The sequence below is a fragment of the Babylonia areolata genome, chromosome 35 (assembly GCF_041734735.1).
Source record: "Babylonia areolata isolate BAREFJ2019XMU chromosome 35, ASM4173473v1, whole genome shotgun sequence".
NCBI classification, from domain to species: Eukaryota; Metazoa; Mollusca; class Gastropoda; order Neogastropoda; family Buccinidae; genus Babylonia; species Babylonia areolata.
This window is the reverse complement of record NC_134910.1, coordinates 9,739,966-9,757,455: the sequence shown is the minus strand read 5'-3', so window position 1 is coordinate 9,757,455 and position 17,490 is coordinate 9,739,966. Positions and strand designations below refer to the sequence as shown.

Genomic DNA, 17,490 nt, shown 5'->3' with positions numbered 1-17,490 from the left:
CCCCCACCAACCTCCCTGCCCCCCCCCCCTCCCTTTCCCCCTCTTTCCCACTGTGCCCATACTCCCTTCTTCCCCCAGGTTTCTCTCTGCCTCCCTGTTTCTCCGTTTCATCCTCTTGAGAGCTGTTATAATCATTCATCATTGATTGATGCGGATCAGAGAGTTCACTAACAGTGATGCCAGCCTGGATTCCATCGCCATCTCCCCCCCCCCCCACCCCCAAATCCCCCCTCACCCCCCTTCTCTGCTGTGACTGGCAGTCTTGTGCACTACTATCACCATCACCGCCACCACTACTACTACTACTAGTACTACCACTACTACTTACTAGTACTAGAGAATCATCATCTGTGGCTTTGTGCGTTCACCTGATTCATACTGATCTGTAGGAAGAGGGCTGGGGGAGTAGTGGTAGTGTGTCTTGAGGTCACTATTGTCTTTGTGCTTTTTTTTTTTTTTTTTTCTTTTTCCAAGTAACAGAAAAGTGGAGTGGGGTTTGCAGTGTAATAGGTTTGCACCAGTGTTTTCAAGTGGGTAGAAATGTGTGTGGTAGATTAGTACTGAAAGGTGTGGTGTGTGCGTTGAAAGATGGCTCATTTTCTTGTTTAGGGTGTGTTGCTGTCTCTCTTCTTTGTTGGGTTTTTATTTTTATTTCATTTCTTTTTTTATTTTTATTTGTTCTTGAGATGTTTTGATGTTGAGATAGAATCTGGTTATTTTTGTTTTTCATAAAAAAACAACAACATACTGTTATTGCTGTGGTTTGCTTGTATTGGAAAAGTAGATTCTTGCAGCTTGGATCAGAAAAGAGAACAGTCTTGAACAGCGGAATTCAGATTTTAACTCTGTGTGTTTTGAAAATCAAATTTGTTGCTGTGACAAGACAGAACAGCACAGAGTCCTTGATTAATATGGTTCTTCTTGATTGTTAAGGGTAGCAGTGTGCATCACAAGACAATGTTAAAGTCATCCTTGACTTTCACTCCTGTGAGTCATTTTGCAGAACTGTGGGGGGGAAAAATCTTTTTAATCCATCCCCCCCCCCAAAAAAAAAAAAAACAAAAAAAACCCGGCATTTTTCCTTGGAATGTACCAAATGAAGCTGGTTAAATTAGTAGAAACGGAACTCAGATTTCAGTTGGCTTTGTGTGAAAGACTGATCCAGACTGATGCCAAGGATGCAAGAATTCAGAGATTTGATTTGTGAATTGACAATGTTTTGTAGATTATTGTGTTGACTTGATGGTTGTTGTTTTGGGTTTATTTGATTTTTTGTTTGTTTCTGTTGATTTGTTTTGTTTATTTGATAGAACTGATAAGTAAGTGTGTGTGTGTGTGTGTGTGTGTGTGTGTGTGTGTGTGTGAGAGAGAGAGAGAGAGAGAGAGAGAGAGAGGGAGGGAGGCTGGTGGGTGGGATAACTGAGGGCAAGCATGCCAGCATGGTTCAGTTAGAGATCACTGGTATGAGAGCTCTTCAGTCTGCACCAATTGTACACTTTGCACACACAGGGAGATGGGAAGGAATGATCATTGCACACAGTACTGACCATGCCTGCGTAAGCTGTCTGAACTCAAGGCGTTGTATCTTACGCTGCAACTAGCTCCCCCCCTCCCCGCCCCCTCTCTCCCATTTTCCTTCTTCACCCTGTCTTCTCTTCAGTTGTCTGGGCCACTGCAGTTAGCTGACCTGCAACTGATTCCCGAAGAAGTTAAAAAGCATTGGTTTTAGTGTTGGGCTGCTCATATTTGCTCAGGCTTGGACAGTTGTCCCAGCAGGTAGTCACTATACTGTTAGTATTGTGTGCATACACTTTGAACAGCATCTGGCTCAAGAATACTTTTAAAACACTAATGTGTATGTACGTACACTTACTGCTGCAGCTGACTCGAAAATGCCTTTGAGCACTAATGTGTATGACTTATTTCTTTATCAGTGAGTTTAACACACACAAAAAAAGACTTCACCTTGGTTTCATACGGCTGACAGAGAAATGGTTAGATTTGTTAATTGCGACACAGGGCTACCTCGCCTTCATCCAGTAGGCTGCAACATATTTCTTCTTGGGTCCAGGACAATTCTTAACGTTCTACTGGACTGTTCTGAATGGCCCGGTGGAATACTGATTTTCACTTGACTGTAGGAAACAGATTATGTCTAAAAAATCTGACCCTGACTCCGACAGTCACATCAGGACAGCTGTCAGGCTAAAATGGCTGTAGGAAACAAACGTTGGGATTTGATGGAAAGGTACCTGGATATTGTACCAGCGTCATTCCTAACAAAGCGATATGGGGGGTCGGGGCTGTGTTAATGGCAGGAAATGTTGAAATAAATATCACTGTTTAAAAGAAAAAAAGGTGCACTCGGAAACGGGTTTAAGAATAGGGGTGTTTGAATCCTGAGTGCGATCCTACTATACAAGTGTGTATTCCTGAAGTCATAAGAAAATCTGTTGTCCCGTGTGGTTATATTGAGTTGGGTTTTTCTTTTTCTACCCCTCTTGATTCGTTTATCCATTGATTCATCCTTTTGGTTCTCTTTCATTGGTTTCTTGGTGTTTTTTTTAATAGTCTAGGAATGGTATGACATGCTTTTGCTTTATTTTGCTTTTGTTTTTTATTTTAATTTTTTTCCGTATGCTGATTTCATTTTTTGTGTTTTTCTTCTTCTTTTTTTTTTTTTTCTCCCCTCCTCTCCTCCTCCGCCCCCTCCTCCCTGGTCCTAAATCCTCCGGCACCTTGCTACTTGCCCCCCTCCCTCCCTCCCTCCCTCCCCAACTGACCACTAAACACCCTGATTGGCTTCTGTGTCGGTCTGACCACACCCACCACGTCTCTGGCTTTTGTCACGGCTGGTTCTGGCACGATTCTGCTGCTGCCTGTAATCCTTCCTGCCTTCCCTCCCCCTTCACGCTTCTCATGCTTCTTCCTCCTCCTCCCTCCCTCCCTCCTTCCTTCCTTCCTGCCTTCGTTCGTCTTACCCTGCCCTTTTCTCCCACCTTTTGTTTATTTTATTTGATTGATATTATATTTTTTTTGTCATATTTTTTGTGATTTTTCCCCCCCTCATCATTATTTTCTAAAAAACAAAAAATAAAAAAAAATCATTATGATCGTATCATATAATGCGCTTTTTTTTCTTCTTTTTTTTTTTTCTTTTTTTGTTTTTTTGTTGTCTTCTCTGCACATGTTTATCTGATTTTTAAAAAATCTATTTCTTTCATCATTTTGTGATGTGCGTTCCCCCACCCCACCCTCTTCCTGCATATGTAAATTTTTACATCTGTTCAAAATATTTTTTTCTCTTTTTACAAAATAATTCTTTCCATCAACGTTTCTTCCATTTCTCATTTTTTTGTTTTTTTCTTCTGTGTCTTTCCATTATGAATATTCATTTATTTTATTTATTTATTTATTTTTTTTTACTTTTGTTTGTTTTGTGATCGTTATTTCCTTCATTTTTTTCATTTAATGATTATCACTCTTTTGAAAAAATAACTCGTAAAAATGTTCTTTGACGATGATGACATTTATGATTGTCAACGTCATTGCATGATTATTCTTTCCATGTTGTTTGTTTGTTTGTTGTTGTTGTTGTTGTGGTTGCATCCTCTTGTTTCTTTTATGTTTGTTTTTCGTGTTGTGAATATTCTGGTTCTCTTTTGTTCTGTGTTCGTTTTGGTGGTTTGGGTCTTGTTTGTTCACTTAAAAAATTTTTTTTTTTCCTCCTGGTTTTGCCTGGATTTTTACCCTTCTCTGCTCTTGGTTTTGTGTGTGTGTGTGTGTGTGTGTGTGCATGTGTGTGTGTGTGTGTGTGTGTGCATGTGTGTGTGTGTGTGTGTGTGTGTGTGTGTGTGCATGTGTGTGTGTGTGTGTGCATGTTTGTTTCTCAAATGATCTCTTCTGTTCTTATTGTGTTCTGTTTCTTTCTTCTTCTTTTTTTTTCATTTCATTTTATTATGATGGCCTTAATTCTGTTATCAAATTTTGTTATCCTTTTTATTTGATTTAAATTAAAAACAACAACAACATTATTTCTTCTTTCTTTCTTTCTCCGTTCCTTTCTTTTTTTTCTCTCTCTCTTTCTGCCGTTTGTTTGCTGCTTGTGGGTGGTGGTGTTCGTTTTTTTTTTGTACTAACTTCTTTTCTCTTCTCTTCTCCCCTCTCTCTCTCTCTCTCTTTATCTGTCTCTTCTTTCTTATCTTTTTTCTTCTCTCTTATTCTTCCATTCATTCCACACCCTCTCCTCTCTCTTTCTTCCCATCACCCTCCCTTCCCCCCGCCCTCGCTCTCACCCCTGTCCCCGCCCTCTTCCCTTTTTCCGTTCGTCTTCTTTTTGTCCACCTTTCTGTTACTCTCTTCTCTCCGTCATCCATTTTTTCCCCCTCCCTCTCTCTGCTTCTTATCACAATGTCTTCCCCCCCCCCTCCTCCCCTCTCCGTCCCTCTCTCACCCCTCCCTTCCCTCTATCACAATGTCTCTCTCCCCCCCCACCCCCCTTCCCTCTATCATAACGTCTTTTCCTCCCTCCCCTCTATCACAATGTACCCTCCCTCCCTCCCCTCTGTCACAATGTCTTTCCCTCCCTCCCTCCCCTCTACCACAATCTTTCCCTCCCACCCTCCCTCCTCTGTCACATTATTCACTCCCTCCCTCACACCCTTGATTTTGCACACCCTCCACATCTTCCTCTCCCCTCCCCCACCCCCCTCCACCACCTTTCCTCCTGTCCATCCACTTCCTCTCTTCTCCTCCCCCACACCCTGCACCTAACCTTAACCCCCCTATACCCATCACCACCACACTGCCCCCCCTCCTTTCCCACACATCTCCTCCACCCCTCACACCTTCCCCCCACCCTTCTTCCCTCCCACCTTCCGTCCTCCTCCTCCTCCTCCTCCTCCCATCCTGACCGACACGTAGACACCCCCCTGCCCACCACGCGGTCCCCACACGCTGCAGCACTTCCGGCAGGGGCGCTGTACTCTGACCTGCACAAGCTTCCGGCGTCGCCCAGTCAGCTGAAGGCAGTGCTGGTGTCCCGGCGGTTCGTCACCGTGTCCTGGGAGTGGTCGGAGGATGGTGGTTCGGGCTCCCTGTCATCGTCGTCGTCGTCGTCATCGTCCTCTTCCCTGCCCTCCTCGTCGCCCATCATCGCCTACGCCGTCTACTGGCGGGAGCGAGGGAGTGAGAGGTGGGTGATGGTTTGGGGGGGGTGGGAGTGGCTAGAGGGTAGGTTGATATTGATGTGGATATCTACATAGCGCCTATCCTCGGTCGGAGACCAATCTCTTAAGTGCTTTTCAAACTCGGGGTCATTTGCACAAGAGGTTGCACACCTGGTAGAGCCGACTGACGGCTGCCATTTGGTGCTCATCATTCGTTTCCTGTGTCATTCAGTCAGATTTCAGGCACACACACATACACACTCCGACATGTAACATTTTACGTGTAAGACCGTTTTGTTTATTTACCCCACCATGTAGGCAACCATACTCTATTTTCGGGGGTGTGCATACTGGGTATGTTCTTGTTTCCATAACCCATCAACTGCTGACATGGATTACAGGATCTTTAACATGTGTATTTGATCTTCTGCGTGCGTATACTCATGAAGGGGGTGCAGGCACTAGTAGGTCTGGACATACGTTGACCTGGGAGATTGGACAAATCTCCACCCTTTACCCATCGCACACCGTTACCGAGATATGTACCCGTCTGTCACTGGTTGGGTGAGATGAGGGAAGTACCAGGACTTATTTCTTTAGAATAGTGTGTGTGTGTGTGTGTGTGTGTGTGTGTGTGTACTCTGTGTGTGTGTGTGTGTGTGTGTGTGTGTACTCTGTGTGTGTGTGTGTGTGTGTGTACTGTGTGTGTGTGTGTGTGTGTGTGTGTGTACTGTGTGTGTGTGTGTGTGTGTGTACTCTGTGTGTGTGTGTGTGTGTGTTGTGTGTGTGTGTGTGTGTGTACTGTGTGTGTGTGTGTGTGTGTGTGTGTGTGTGTGTACTCTGTGTGTGTGTGTGTGTGTGTGTACTGTGTGTGTGTGTACTGTGTGTGTGTGTGTGTGTGTACTCTGTGTGTGTATGTGTGTGTACTGTGTGTGTGTGTGTACTGTGTGTGTGTGTATTGTGTGTACTGTGTGTGTGTGTGTGTAAGGAGTGATGGCACAAATTTCAACAAATTCAAGAGAGATTCAAGAGATGGTTTAATATTTATATGCGTAAGCATGGGAATTGGCTGTTTCATGTGTTGAAAAAAAAAAAGAGTTTAATTAACTCTAGAGCAAGTAAAGAGAATATATATGTCAACATATAATTATACAAATGATTCTTTGGGTAGAATGGTTTTCTTTTTTCATGTTGGATGCACCTTGTGCTTGTAGGTTCATGGTTAGATTTTAAAAATTTTTTTTAATGATTTATTTTTATCTCCTGTTTTGATCTTTCACATAAGTACTGTTCTTAGAAAAAATTTTTTTTTTTCATTTGATACATGACGGTGGAACATATTTCAGTGTAGGGGGTGTTAACTTTTGGGGAGGGGTGTGTGTTGGAAATCCAGTGTTATGATGCGTGATAATCGTAATGGCAGATTTCATCAGCGTCCCCTTCTTTCCTGTGTGGGCAAAATGATGCTCTGTGTGTGTGTGTGAGAGAGAGAGAGAGAGAGAGGGATCACAGCAATACCACCCCCCTCCCCCCTTCAGAGTGGCCCGAGGGGTGGGATTTGGGGAGGCGGGGTGGTGTGGGGAAGTGTCCCCTTTGGGAGAGAAGGTGATGACGAAGGGAGGAGAATGGTGTGAGGGGAGCGTGAGGAATGCTGGCCGACCTCTAGGCGTCAATTTTTTTTTTTTTTTTTTTTTTTTTTTTTTGCTACCCTATCATCTGCACCATTTCAGTTGCATTACTCTCAGGCTGCTCATTTAGATTCCCCCGATACACGGCCACACCCGGATTCGTCCGTCACAGTTCTAGCATTGGCAGTCTGCAGGGAATTATCGATGTTAGGTTGCCAGGAGGCCACACACCAGAGGAGACCCTGCACTGCTGCTGAGTCACTTTGGTGGTGTTCAGTAGGTGCCTGTTCTGATTCAACATACTTAGGACACCACCTACTAACGACAATAATGGCTTAGTCCCGGAGCCAGACTGAGCGAGCATCCCTCCCAGTGTAGAGACCGCCAAGTGGTTTTAGCTGCATGTGTGGGTGCGCATGTCGCCGCCACATGGAAGAAGATCTTTGAGACCAGAGTGGGGAATGAAGAATTTGGGAATTTAGGAATTTAGGAAAGGTGGGTGGTATGATGTTGGTTTGAGTTTCTGTCAAGGGGGTTGGGGGGCATGGGGTGGGGGGGTGGGGGGGGGTGAGGGGGAGGGGAGGTTGGAGGAAGGGGTGGGAGTCGGGAGTGGCTGGTTGCAGAACAGTTGAATGTTTTTGGTGGTGTATGGGGGTGGGTAGGAGAGGAGGGTGGTGTGATGTTGGTTTGGGTTTCTGCTGGGGGTGTGGTGGTGGTGGTGGTGGGGATCGGGAGTGGCTGGTTGGAGGACAGTTGGTGGGGGTGTGGGGTTGGGTTTCTGGTTTGGGACTGGGTAGGGGGGGGCTGTGTGGGTGGGATGGGGGAGTTTGGGAGTGGCTGGGTGGAGGAGAGTTGGGAGGGAGGGAGGGAGGTGTGTGATGTTTTCACTGATGATTCACTGAGCGGGTTTTTATTCTTCATTGTCGTTTGATTGTGGACTGGAGGAGGAGGAAGAAGGGAGAGGGTGGGGGGTGGGGTGTGTATGTGTCATTGTATGTGTGGGGGTGGTGGGGGTGGGGGTGGGTGGTGGTAAGATTCAAGATTCAAGATTCAAAAACTTCATTACTCAAGGATAAAGATTTTAGGCATCGCCCAAGTCTTCCAATCTGTCCTTGTGACAACAATAATAACAATAACAACATTAACGATGACGACACAAAATAATAATTTTGTTAACACTGCTACATCCACTGCTACTACAACGAAGAATGATCACCACCATCATCATTAACATCGTAAAAAGTAATAAAACGAACGCATTCACACATTGATATCCATACACATGCACACAGTCTCTCCACCCAACACACACACACAGTAAGGAGGGAGGGGGGAGAGATGTGAGGCAATGTTGTTGCATGGTTGTTTGTGGAACAGCAGTATAGGTTCCTTGTTGAATGAAGCAGGGGTAGTTTGGAAGAAAAAAACAAAACAGAAAAGAAAGAAAGAAAAAGAAAAGAAGATGTCATGTCATGTATGCCATGTCTCATGACAGGCTTTGTCACAGAGCGTAGTATGTCACAGCGAGTCGTTCCGTGCTGAGCTGTCTCACTGTGCCACATCGCCATGCCACAGTGCATCACTTCCCCACACATGATGACACACGACACAGCATCACATTACATACCACCACATCGCACAACACTATTGCATCGCCCCCCCGCCCCCACACCCCCATGATGCGCACCACAACATCACATTGCATACCACCACATCGCACAACACTATATTGCATCGCCCCCCGCCCCCACACCCCCATGATGCGCACCACAACATCACATTGCATACCACCACATTGCACAGCACTATATCACATCACCCCCCACACAAGACACACAACACAACATCACATTGCATACCACATCGCACAACACTATATCACATTGCACATGACGCACACAACACAACATCACACTACATTGCACAACCCCATATCGCTTGACACCCCACAAATGATGCACATGACACATCACATTATATACTACCACGACACCCCACAAATGATGCACATGACACATCACATTATATACTACCACATTGCACAACGCTATATCATGTAACACCCCACACATGATGCACACAACACAACACAACACATCACATTACCTACCACCACACACCACTGCACCACACACCTCCCATCTCAGACCACATTACAGACCACATCACACACCACATCAGATCACATTGCACCACTCAGTACTACACCTCAACACCACACACACTGTATTCCACACACCCCATCATACCCCAGGCCACCACACCCACACACCACACCACACCACACACCGTTCCCCACACCACACCACATCACACTAGACACTAATCCATACCACACCACACCACATCAAACTACACACTAATCCACACCACACCACATTACACACTTAACACACCACACACTAATCCACACCATACCACGCCACATCACACACTTATCAACACACCACACAACACACTAATCCACACCACACCACACCACACACTAATCCACACCACACCACATCACACACCACACACTAATCCACACCACACCACATCACACACCATTCCCCACACCACACCACACACTAATCTACACCACACCACACCACACCACACACTAATCCACAGAACACCACATCACACACTAACCCACATCACACCGCACACCATTCCCCACACCACACACCGTCCTGTGGTCAAAATTCTCACCTCATTCCGATGTGCAGAGAACGAGTGAGCAACACGACCCAGACAGAGTTCAACATTCAGAACCTGAAGCCCGACACGACCTACGAAGTGCGGGTTCGAGCCTACAACACTTTTGGGCCGAGCCAAAGGGAGGCGAGCATCGTGGTGACCACCGATCAAGAGAGTGAGTTGAACAGTGAAATAGCCAGTCAGAAAGAACGTGATGCAAGGAAGTAAAACGGTTGGATGAATAATGGAGCGATGTGGTGATATGGATACTTATAGAGCACCTGTCCTCGGTCAAGAGACGAAGCTCTGTGTGCTTTACAAACACGGGGGTCATTTGCACAACAGGCTGCCTACCTGGGTAGAGCCGACCGACAACTGCCGTTTGGGTGCTCGTCATTCGTTTCCTGTCATTGAGTCAGGTTAAAGTCACACACGCATACACACTCAGACATGTAATGTTTTACATGTATGACTTTTTTTTTTGTTTATTTACCCTACTATGTAGGCAGCCATACTCTGTTTTCGGGGGTGTGCAAGCTGGTTGTGTTCTTTTTTTCCAAAACCCACCAAATGCTGACAAGGAGTACAGGATCTTTTGACATTTGAATTTGATCTTCTGCGTGCTTATACACACGAAGGGGGCTCAGTAACTAGCAGGTCCGCACATCTGTTGATTTGGGAGATCAGAAAAATCTCCACCGTTTACACACCAAGTGCCGTTACCAAGATTCGAACCCAGGACCCTCAGATTGAAAGTCCAGTGCTTTAACCACTCGGCTGTAATGCCCATAATTAAACTAGTGTGTCATGAATTTGAAGTGTGAGAGCTGGAGTGATGGCTTGGAGGTAACGCATCCGCCTAGGAAGCGAGAGAATCGGAGCACACTGGTTCGAATCACGGCTCAGCCGCCGATATTTTCTCCATATCCATTAGACCTTTAGTGGTGGTCTGGATGCTAGTCATTCGGATGAGATGATAAACTGAGGTCCCGTGTGCAGCATGCACTTAGCGCACGTAAAAGAACACAAGGCGACAACAGGGTTGTTCCTGGCAAAATTCTGTAGAAAAATCCACTTTGATAGGAAAATCAGATAAAACTGCACGCAGGAAAAAAAACAAAAAAAAAACAAACAGTGGCGCTGTAGCGTAACGACGCGCTCTCCCTGGGGAGAGCAGCCCAAATTTCACACAGAAAAATCTGTTGTGATAAAAAGAAATACAAATACAAATACTTTGTGTATACTTTAGAATAGTGAAATTGATTCTGCCAAACAAACATAATGCAGTCCCAAGAAGGAGTGTCATCAGATTATGGTGACTTGACGTCTTCACCTGTAACCTCAGTCTTAGGCACAACAGCCCTCGCATGCTTGTGCTCTTGGTGGCAAGTTTTAGACCTTTCAGCTGCGATTTCATGCCTTAGAATTTATTTTCCTTTCATATGCTAATTGATGTCTGCATAGTGTTAAGGGAAGTTTGTATGGATTATTTGTTGTTTTAATAAAAAATTATTTCGTTTGTTCCTTAAAATGTTATAATTATCTTACTGAACATTTTCCTTGTAATTGACGATTGAAATGTACTTAAAAAAGAGTTAATTGTTGTTTCACTTTATCTTGAAATGTAATATTTTCTTACCAGAATGTACTCTTTTCGTATCATAATTGACGTGTGCAGAGTGATAAGGGAAGCTACTCAGTAGTTTTTTTCCCTCCCCCTTTTTGCTTAAAAATTTGTTGACTCGCAATTGAACGAGTCAGAATAAGATTTTTTTGTTTAAGTTGCTTGAAGCAAACAACGATAAAGTATTTTGAATTGAATTGAACTGAATTGAATTAATTCACCGAGGAGTGTACCTGTAAGTCATATCTGCCTTGTCCCCTCCCCCCCCCCCAGTTCATGTCCCCAGCCCCCCTGTCAACCTGGTGGCCAACACGCTCTCCTCCACCTCCATCGCCGTCCACTGGGGGGAGCCACTGGAGCCCAAGGGGAAGATAATCCACTACACCCTCTTCTACTACGAGGTGGGGTCTCCGGTGGGTGATGAGCCCATCAAGGTGTCGGATACCAGTTACATCCTCAAAAAGTAAGTGTGTGTGTGTGTGTGTGTGCGCGTGCGTGTGCGTGTGCGCGTGTGTGTGTGTGTGTGTGTGCGTGCGTGCGTGCGTGCGTGCGAGAGAGAGAGAGAGAGAGAGAGAGATATGATCATTGCTGATCTGTTTTTATACCCCAGTTTCATTGCTATTCACGTTTTAACCCTTTGAGCCCTGACCACCGCTTTACCGGTGGTGGTAGAGAAAAATGACATAATGCCTAGCCACCGGTTGAGCGGTGCGTAAACACTTGTGTCGTGTTTTGCTATTGGTTGACTTATATTGAAGAGCCGATCAGAAAAACCGTAATATTCTGACGTCAGTGAACGTAGTACCGACATGGTTGCGCCTTTTCACTGTGTTTTGTGCATGTGCTTTGGATAAAAAAAGATCGATTTCAATATAAGTCAACCAATAGCAAAACACGACACAAGTGTTTACGCACCTGCTCAACCGGTGGCTAGGCATTATGTCATTTTTCTCTACCACCGGTAAAGCGGTGGTCAGGGCACTCTTTTCATATCTGCTGTGACACATTAAATACCAATTATTTGCAAATTTTGGCTCAGGAGCTCAGGCAGAAGGGTTAAAATTGCTCAGGAACTCAGGGCTCAAAGGGTTGATTTTGTTGGATGGTTCAGTTGATGTCACTGTATATTCTCCATGCCCAAATGGGCTGGTCAAGGATTAGATATTCTTTATTCTTCTTGATTCTTGTTTGTGTGTGTGTGTGTGTGTGTGTGAATGAAGAAGTATGGGTAAGTGGGGAGGGTTGGGCAGGGATTTTTGCCACCCGCTCCCCTCTCCCAGTCCCCCGTCCCATGGGCAACAGTAAAATGATGATGAAGAGTTGTTTGGAGGAGGAGTGGTGTGGAGGAGGGGAGAGGGTAGTGAGGCAGAAGAGAGTTTGTGTGTGTTTGTATGGTGTGTGTGTGTGTGTGTGCTTGTGTGTGTGTTTGTGAGCACATCTTTCTCTCTCTCTCTTTCACGTCTTTCTCTCTCTCTTTCCTCCCCTCCCTCTCACATTTTACCCAGTATTGTGGGCGCATATGACTGAACGAAAACCGAACACATCCTTCAAGACATTCGAGCAAATGAATCAAGTGCAGTGTCAAGACCAGCATCGTGTGACACAGTGTGGTGGTGGTGGTGGTGGTGGTTTTAGCCTGAACGTGTTCCAGGAGTACAGCGTGCGGGTGGTAGTTTCGCTGCCTCCTGTGCCATTCTGATGGTCCTAGTCGGGACATGACCGATAATCATATCCACACGCTGAAAATGAAACACTGCCGGTCGTCATGGTTTCAGCTTCAATGTTTTCTGGGAGTACAGCGTGCGGGTGGTAGTTTCGCTGCCTCCTGTGCCATTCTGATGGTCCTAGTCGGGACATGACCGACAATCATATCCACACGCTGAAAATGAAACACTGTCGGTCGTCATGGTTTCAGCTTCAATGTTTTCTGTGAGTACAGCGTGCAGGTGGTAGTTTCGCTGCCTCCTGTGCCATTCTGATGGTCCTAGTCGGGACATGACCGACAATCATATCCACACGCTGAAAATGAAACACTGTCGGTCGTCATGGTTTCAGCTTCAATGTTTTCTGTGAGTACAGCGTGCAGGTGGTAGTTTCGCTGCCTCCTGTGCCATTCTGATGGTCCTCGTTGGACATGACCGACAATCATATCCACACGCTGAAAGTGAAACACTGTCGGTCATCATGGTTTCAGCCTGAATGTTTTCTGGGAGTACAGCGTGCGGGTGGTAGTTTCGCTGCCTCCTGTGCCATTCTGATGGTCCTAGTCGGGACATGACCAACAATCATATCCACACGCTGAAAATGAAACACTGTCGGTCGTCATGGTTTCAGCCTGAATGTTTTCCGGGAGTACAGCGTGCGGGTGGTAGTTTCGCTGCCTCCTGTGCCATTCTGATGGTCCTAGTCGGGACATGACCGATAATCATATCCACACGCTGAAAATGAAACACTGCCGGTCGTCATGGTTTCAGCTTCAATGTTTTCTGGGAGTACAGCGTGCGGGTGGTAGTTTCGCTGCCTCCTGTGCCTTTCTGATGGTCCTCGTCAGACACGACCGACAATCATATCCACACGCTGAAAATGAAACACTGTCGGTCGTCATGGTTTCAGCCTGAACGTGTTCCGGGAGTACAGCGTGCGTGTGGTGGCCCACAACCAGAACGGCCCCGGCATGAGCACGGCGGAGGTGGTGGCCCGGACCTACTCTGACACTCCCAGCGCCACGCCTCAGAACTTCACCTTGGAGGTGTCCAGTGCCACCGTGAGTGTTTTGGGGGTGGGGGAGGGATGTTTGTGTGGGGAGTAGGGGGACTGGGGGGGTTGGTAGATAAATTTCCAGATGTATTTGTTTTTAGTTTATGAAGTGGTGCTAAAGACTGTGATAGTTTTAAGTTAAAAACATCAGAGGTAAAAAACAACAACAAACAAACAAAAAAAAAAACCCAACACCAACACACTATTGCATGGAAAAGATTAAAGATATTCTGAAAAACATTACAGGTGAAAAAACAACAAAACTAATGCATGGAAAAAATAAAAGATATTCTGAAAAACATTGCAGTTTAAAAAACAACAACCACATCACCTAATGCATGGAAAAAGAAAGGAAATTCTGATTGTTGTTGCATTTCTTGTTTTTCATTGATAACTTGTCATTATTCAGCTCGGTTTATATCAGAGATTTACATAAGTTTACGGTTGGGCCAACAGCAGAGTGAGAGCTGTATAATCAAGGGTTTCTCCACTGCAATAGGAATTAATTTACCGCTTAGTCTTTGTAGAAGACTATGACTCGTGGACTTGGAGGCAATATTAGTGGAGTGATGGCCTAGAGGTAAGGCGTCCGCCTTGGAAGCGAGAGAATCTGAGTGCGCTGGTTCGAATCACGGTTCAGCCGCTGATATTTTCTCCCCCTCCACTAGACCTTGAGTGGTGGTCTGGACGCTAGTCATTCGGATGAGACGATAAACCGAGGTCCCATGTGCAGCATGCATTTAGCGCACATAAAAGAACCCACGGCAACAAAAGGGTTGTTCCAGGCAAAATTCTGTAGAAAAATCCACTTCGATAGGAAAAACAAATAAAACTACACGCAGGAAAAAATACAAAAAGAAAAAAGGGTGGCACTGTAGTGTAGCGACGCGCTCTCCCTGGGGAGAGCAGCCGGAATTTCACACAGAGAAATCTGATGTGATAAAAAGAAATACAAATACAAATACAAATATTGCTCGGGTTCTTAGTGCTGCAGTCTTGGCAGCAAGTTGGCCTTTAGGAACCCTTCAAACGATGACTGTCCTAAAATCCTCTTGGCTGAGACAGAGGGGATTTAACTTGGGCAAGACACTCTCCATTATGATCAAGCCGAGACAGTCAACACAGCAGTTGTCCCATCTGCTGTCCCGATGGTCTATAATTGGACATGACTACCATACAGAAAAGGGAAAGAAAAAAGTGATGGTTATTTTACTTGTTGATGTTTTGTTCAGTGAATGATCATGAGGAAAGTTACGGTTGGAAAGTTATGGTTATTTTATGTGTTGACGTGTGTGTTCAGCGAATCATTGTGAGGAAAGTTATGGTTATTTTGCTTGTTGACTTGTGTTCAGGGAATCATCGTGAGGAAAGTTATGGTTATTTTACTTGTTGACGTGTGTGTTAATGAATCATTGTGAGGAAAGTTATGGTTATTTTACTTGTTGACTTGTGTTCAGCGAATCATTGTGAGGAAAGTTATGGTTATTTTACTTGTTGACGTGTGTTCAGCGAATCATTGTGAGGAAAGTTATGGTTATTTTACTTGTTGACGTGTGTTCAGCGAATCATTGTGAGAAAAGTTATGGTTATTTTACTTGTTGACGTGTGTTCAGCGAATCATCGTGAGGTGGCAGCCCCCTCCCCCAGAAGCACAGAACGGGATCATCGTGGGATACAAAATCCGCTTCAGGGCTGAGAACAATCGCCGTGGTGACAATGTGGCTACAGACGGCAATCGCAACACGTACGCTTTGACTGGTAAGTTGGCTGGCATAGTTTGGTTGATTGTTGATGATGACGCTAGTTGCTTTATATATAGACTTTAAAGTTAATAAGGAAATGAACAAACAATGAGGCCAGGAGATGAAATGATTAACAAATAGTAAAGTCTGTATATAAAGCAACTAGTGTGATCGTTCAACTATTAACTTTAAACAAATAGTAAAGAGTGGTAACTCTTTCCATTCACAAGGTACACAACTTGAAGTCAGTGCTGCTTTCGCTACCGATTCAGCTAGCACACAGGTAAATAAAAGGTACATTGGAACAAACCCAGACTTGAAGTTGTGCACCTTGTGAATGGAGAGAGTTACTACTATTTACTGTTTGTTAATTATTTCATCTCCATGCCTCATTGTTCATTTCCAGTTGAAAAACCACCGAGGCAACCATGTGTTTGTTCTGTATTGTCCATGTGTTCTGTGTGGCTTGTTCAGGATTAAAGAGGTTATGCCAGTCTTGAATAAAAGCTTATTTGTGTTTGCACATTTCTTCTGTCTTTGCTGCTGTGTGCACATGTCAGATGATCGGTATGGGGACAGGCCCGGCGCTTCCTTTTTTTTGAGGAAGTGTCTGGGTTTGTCCCAGTGTACCCTTTATTTACCTGTGTGCTAGCTGAATTGGTAGCGTAAGCAGCACTGACTTGAAGTTGTGTACCTTGTGAATGGAGAGAGTTACCAGTCTTTACTAATTGTTTAAAATTAATAGTTGAACGATCACACTAGTTGCTTTATATACAGACTTAGAGGTAATAGTTGAACGATCACATCAGTTGCTTTATATACAGACTTAGAGGCAATGGTTGAACGATCACACCAGTTGCTTCATATACAGACTTAAGTCAACGACGGCTTTCTAAAAGCAGGTATGTTTTCATATACATTAAAAAAAAAAAAAAAAAATAATGAGCTTGTTTACGCTACACTGGCTTGATATGGTCTGTCGCTGGTTTGGGTTGATCGTTGATTACACAAACTGTTTTTTTTTGTTTTTTTTAAGTTATCTTTTAATACAGACTTAAACTAAGTTATAATAGGCTACAAAAAAAACACAAAAAAAACCCATCCCAAGAGATGGTTTAACCTGTACAGGCTGGATATGATCCACTACTGGCCTCTCATTGAATACACTATAAGCTGTTTCAGGAACAGTAGCATCTTGAACAGTTTGAAAAGTGTGTTTGAAAGATAAGTGTTTCAGTCAGTCAGTCAGTGGTTTGTAAAAAAGTAGCTGTGGTTTTTCATTTGTGTGTGTGTGTGTGTGCGTGTGTGTGTGCGTGTGCGTGTGTGTGTGCGTGTGTGTGTGTTTTCTTCAGTTTAACGTCTATTCACTATAAGTGTTTTTAGATGGAAAGGAGTAAAGTAGTGTATAAAGGAAAGGGAATGCATGTGAATATTAGTGTAAAAAAAAAAAAAAAAAAAAAAGAAAGAAAGAAAAAAAAGAAAAAAAGTTCATGTTATGTATCAGAGGAAAAGTATATTATAAGAAAAAGTCTAAAGAGGTTGTGGTGTGTATTGAATGAGTTGTCATGGGAAGGAGAATATGTATATGCATATCAACAAGTATTAACCTACAACAATGTAAATATAAATTAAAGTGTGTGTGTGTGTGCATGTGCATGCGTGTGTGTGTGTGTGTGTGTGTGTGTGTGTGTGTGACAGGTCTGAAGAAGGGGACGGCCTATCGTGTGAGGATATCGGCCCTGACAGTGAACGGCACAGGACCCGTCACCCCCTGGATGCACGCCACCACCTACCACAGTGACCTGGACGGTGAGTTCTTCCTTTCTTCTTCTTCTTCTTCTTCGTCTTCTTCTTCTTCTTCTTCTTCTTTGTTCTTGAGCTGTGACTCC

The 17,490-nt window shown here is 44.5% G+C and overlaps 1 protein-coding gene across 1 annotated transcript in view; it reads left to right on the top strand.

The window, feature by feature from the left end:
• Positions 1-17,490, top strand: part of LOC143277795 (neogenin-like) — a 109,310-nt gene that overhangs the window by 62,649 nt on the left and 29,171 nt on the right. The window contains exons 8-13 of the mRNA XM_076582698.1: positions 4,975-5,194; positions 9,508-9,653; positions 11,376-11,565; positions 13,716-13,866; positions 15,473-15,617; positions 17,300-17,410. Coding sequence (XP_076438813.1) covers positions 4,975-5,194; positions 9,508-9,653; positions 11,376-11,565; positions 13,716-13,866; positions 15,473-15,617; positions 17,300-17,410 — 963 coding nt within the window. The remainder of the gene's footprint in view (positions 1-4,974; positions 5,195-9,507; positions 9,654-11,375; positions 11,566-13,715; positions 13,867-15,472; positions 15,618-17,299; positions 17,411-17,490) is intronic.